Here is a 4836-nt window from a genome sequence, read left to right as displayed (position 1 = left end):
TAGAGCAGAAGAGAAGCATAGAGCACAAGGGGAAATCCCCCAGGAACACAGAAAAATAAGAGACCCAGGGGGACCCACACAGGGACAGGCGGCACGGGCTGTAGCTCGGAGCAAAGTTTTTCCGGCTCCCACTCCCCTCCTCTGCCCTCCTGGGGCCCGGGCCCAGCCCCACGCGCCCCGAGGCCCAGCGCGCCTCGGGGCAAGTCCGCCCGAGCGGGGCCCAATGGGTCGCGCCGGACCCTCCCCCTCGCGCGCTGATTGGCCGCCGCCGCGCTGGCCTCGCCTTATTAACAAGTTCTCTGGGGAGCGGCGGCCCGACCCGGAGCCGGCTGGTGAGCCCGAGAACTCCGCCTGCGCGGCGGCGCCAGCGGATAACCAGGCCCGGAGCGCCGGAGCTGGCCTTCTGGGGAGGGGCGGGAGGCGCGCGCGATAGAGCCCGCCCGGCCCGGGCCCCGGACGCTCCCAGAGGCCGACCGCGCTCCCAGCACGCCCGAAGCTCATGCCCGGCGGCTGGCCCGAGCTGCGGCTGGAGGGGGGGCCCGGCTCTGCATGGCCCCGGCTGCTGACATGACTTCTTTGCCACTCGGTGTCAAAGTGGAGGACTCCGCCTTCGGCAAGCCGGCGGGGGGCGGCGGGGGCCAGACCCCCAGCACCACTGCGGCCACGGCGGCCGCCATGGGCGCAGACGAGGAGGGGGCCAAGCCCAAAGTGTCCCCTTCGCTCCTGCCCTTCAGCGTGGAAGCGCTCATGGCCGATCACAGGAAGCCCGGGGCGAAGGACAGCGTCCTGGCGGCCTCCGAGGGCGCACAGGCGGCGGGCGGCTCCGCGCAGCCTCTAGGTGCCCGGCCCGGGTCGTTGGGCGCCCCGGATGCGCCGTCCTCGCCGCGGCCGCTCGGCCATTTCTCGGTGGGAGGACTCCTCAAACTGCCAGAAGATGCGCTGGTCAAAGCCGAGAGCCCCGAGAAACCCGAGAGGACCCCGTGGATGCAGAATCCCCGCTTCTCCCCGCCCCCGGCCAGTGAGTAGCCAGAACCCAGGCTGCGGGGGAGGGGGCCGGCGGGGGTGTGGGACCCGAGGGCGCCAGGCCGCGCTCCGGCGCCTGTTTGTCTCCGGCGTCTGCGTACCTGCGGCCGGGTACCTGGAGCCGGTGCTGCAGATGGGTGGTCGAGGAGCACGGGGCGAGGGGGCGTCGACCCCTCTCCCCACTCCCACCCAGAAGAGGGTTCGAGGCCTGGCCCAGGTCCAGCTCTCGGGCCACCTTCTCGGGCTCCTCGCCTTGTCCAGGCGACGCTGCGGGTAGGAGTTCACTTGTAGGACACTAGTGCCTGGGCACCTTCTCCTCGGGCCCCCACCAAACGACCCCAGGAGTCTCGGCTGGCTCTTCTGTCAGACCCTAAGCCCTGTTACTTCGCCGTTACCCCAACGGGTGGGTTCGAAGAGTGCGGGACATCTTTACAGAGCAGAGTTTCACTTTCTCATCGTAGAAGCCTAGTGCGCCCCCCTCCCCTTCTCCACATCCACCCACTAGAGTATTTCTTTGCCCACTATGTTTCCGAAGCTCTCGCAAAATTCCCCCCTCCCCCGCCCCCTTCGTGTTTCAGGTAGATACTTGGTGCTCAAGGTGGATGGATCATTTAGGGGGAGGAGGCGAAGCGCTCAGGTTCCAGTGGAGGGGGCGGGGCACCGTCAATTAGTGGGAGGCGCCCCCTCCAACACGATCGGGAGCTCCCAAATGTCTCGGGCTGGGTGGTGGAAGCGGACTCCAGCCGCCAAAGGCCCCTTCGGGGTCGTTCCGAGGCCTTGCGGCCCCCGGGGCTTCTCTGCCCAGCGAACTCACTCGGAGATATTTCAGGAGCACGGGAAATTCCCAAGTTTTCCTCGTTTCCTCCGATTATTTGGTGCGGCATAATAGCAACCCGAATTCAATGGCGTGATGCTGAGGAATGATTTTTATCGGGGGATTAAACGTCTTTGAAAGGCCAGCCCCTCCCTGGGCCTAATGGCCGGAGAAGGTGGCCTAGCGCTGGGCTGTTAACTACCGAAGGGTGTGACGTTTCCCTCGGCGCCCGCCCCTCGGGTGGCCCGGCGGAAAGCGAGTCGGGGGCCAACTGCTTCCCGGACTCTCAATGGTCTCGACCAGGGAAGAAGGGGGGATGTTAACACCAGTTTTCATTTGACTCACATCCTGGTGACCTGAGAGCCCAGAGGATTTTTTTTTTTAAAGCATTCCAAAAAGAAAATTGCATAATTAGGCAAAACCCGCCTGGTGAAAACATTCTCTAGATTTGAATTCATTTCTCCCCCAGTGAAGCTGCTGCGTAGGCAAAGCGTCCCTTCCAGGACTTAAGAATTCTTTTCAGGCCTGGGTCCTGACCCAAAGTCGGGGTGATCTCTGTTGTCCTGGGAATAATTGTGTTCCACGTTTTTAACCAGGCGGCAGCTGCTGGGTGTGGCAGGCGTTGACTCGGCCAGTCGACCCTGTCCCGGGCTGCATGAGCCCTCTGCCAAGGTGTTAACTCACCGCCCATCCTTGAGGGTATATTTTGAAGCCATAAGTAAAAAGGCAGCTGGGCACCAGCAGCGTGGATCCCTGTGGACTGGAGCACTGGTCAAGGAGAAGCCATTGCATTCTGCCCTTAACACGCATGCATATGAGCGAGACCAGAGGCCAAGGAGCTGGGCGTGGAACAGGCCTAGAGCACAATTGAAACAATCAAAAGAAGCACCATTAAAAGCAAGCCCCGGACTGTGGCACATTTTTATATTTGAGATTCAGCCATGGTGTGACATTCGTGACATCCGGCGTTGCTCCACCTCTGGCCATCGAGGCCAGAGCTTAGAATAGTCACTAAGTCCTGCCCGACTCTTTGCGACCCCATGGACCGCACTGTTGTGAGTGAAAGAGTGTGGGATTGGGAGATCTGGGTTTTCAGCCACAGAACGGCCTATCCCCAGGCGCTGAGCACTTGGTGGGCACAGATGACAAATGTTTAGCTAATGCCTAAAATTAAATATGATCTCGGGTGCAGGCCTCTTTCTGTGCATTTCATCGTCCTGTTAATATCCACCCATCCCAACGTGAGTGGTGGTAGGAGGAGGCCTTCCTAAGCAGCCACTTAGATTTAAGGGCTGTTTGCCTCTTCCCAGTTATATCGGGCTTTGAACACGGCTGAGCTTTACCTGGAAGCTTCGTTTCCTCATTTGCAAAAGGTAGGCAAGAAGGTCTACCCTGTGGGCCGGCGGTGGGAGCTGGAGAAGACGTTTTCCAAGTGCCTCTCCAGGAGGGCGCCTGGCGCCGAGGTGCTCGACGCAAATGAATAGCGCGGGCGTTGTTACTGATTATTATTCCCACTTCGGGGCGGATGGCGCGCCACTTTCTTAACCCTCTGCATTTCTGTCTCTCTCGGCCCCTCAGGGCGGCTGAGCCCTCCGGCCTGCACCCTGCGCAAGCACAAGACCAACCGCAAGCCGCGGACGCCCTTCACCACCGCCCAGCTGCTGGCGCTGGAGCGCAAGTTCCGCCAGAAGCAGTACCTGTCCATCGCCGAGCGCGCCGAGTTCTCCAGCTCGCTCAGCCTCACCGAGACGCAGGTGAAGATCTGGTTTCAGAACCGCCGCGCCAAGGCCAAGAGACTGCAGGAGGCCGAGCTGGAGAAGCTGAAGATGGCCGCTAAACCCATGTTGCCCCCCGCAGCCTTCGGCCTCTCCTTCCCACTCGGAGGCCCTGCCGCCGTAGCAGCCGCCGCGGGCGCTTCGCTCTACGGGGCCTCTGGCCCTTTCCAGCGCGCCGCGCTGCCGGTGGCGCCCGTGGGACTCTACACAGCCCACGTCGGCTACAGCATGTACCACCTGACATAGAAGGCCCAGGGTTGCCTACCTAGGGTGCCAGCCGATCCCTCCAGCAAGCAGCAGGAGCCTTCCCACGAAGTGCCCCCCTGTTCAGCACCACCTGGCACCTTCTCTTTAACCCCCGCACTGCTCTGGTTTGTCCTCCGTTGCTACTGGAGTTCACTCTCTGAAGCCTGATTCCCTCCCCCAAAGTGGCCGGGAGGGTTCCATGACACTCCTCTAGAAGCTAGATCTATCCCTTCGAGTTACAGATGGGGGAACAGAGGCCAGAGAGGTTTCCAAAGGTATCCACAGTCCCCAGCAGAGTTAGTGGTTGGACCAGATCTAGAGGCCATGCCTCCTGTCCTAACACCTGGCAGGAAAAAGCACAGAGAAATTTCATGTTTGAAGATTTTGGAAATGAGAACAGTTGGGGAGAAAGAGAAGAACTGCAGGAGAGGCAGATCCTGGGTCTTGCCACCGGAAAACTTTAAAAGAACTTCAACAGTAAAACATTTGCTTTTTTGGGGGTGGGGGGGAGTGATACACAGATGCGTGACAAAGGTAGGTTGAAGGGACCTCTCTTTTACCAGTACCAGAAAGAAACTGTAAAATAAAAATTAAAAACTTCTGTTTCTATTTAACAGTACATTTGGGTGGCTCTCAAGATTCCCTTTGGAAGGGACTGTTGTAATATACTGTATATTTGAAATTTTATTATCATTTATATTATAGCTATATTTGTTAAATAAATTAATTTTAAGCTACAAGATATCTCCTCATTCGTTTAGTCTTTTAATTTTGCTCCTTGCCATCTCTTCACATGTAGGGTTGCTTTTCAGTTTGGTAGTAGTTTGGTGCCAGCAACTTTTCAAAGGTGACAACAATATTCAGGGACAGAGGGGGGGTGCCTTTTTGAACACACAAGACAGATCTGCCTTAGCAAAGTCAAGTGGAGAATTGAAGCAATTACCTTGGATAATTAGGCTCAATTTTCCAATTCACTTT

At 58.5% G+C, this 4836-nt stretch overlaps 1 protein-coding gene across 1 annotated transcript; it reads left to right on the top strand.

Annotated features, from left to right (window-relative positions):
- Nucleotides 1-315: 315 nt before the first annotated feature.
- MSX1 (msh homeobox 1) lies at nt 316-4598 on the top strand. The gene is made up of 2 exons (XM_069593241.1): nt 316-1018; nt 3416-4598. The coding sequence occupies exons 1-2, from the start codon at nt 550-552 to the stop codon at nt 3856-3858; spliced, it is 912 nt and encodes a 303-aa protein (XP_069449342.1). The 5' UTR covers nt 316-549; the 3' UTR covers nt 3859-4598.
- The last annotated feature ends 238 nt before the right edge of the window (nt 4599-4836 follow it).

This window comes from Ovis canadensis, chromosome 6 (genome assembly GCF_042477335.2).
Source record: "Ovis canadensis isolate MfBH-ARS-UI-01 breed Bighorn chromosome 6, ARS-UI_OviCan_v2, whole genome shotgun sequence".
NCBI classification, from domain to species: Eukaryota; Metazoa; Chordata; class Mammalia; order Artiodactyla; family Bovidae; genus Ovis; species Ovis canadensis.
Note: the sequence above shows the minus strand (reverse complement) of the source record. Positions and strands in the feature narration are given on the sequence as shown.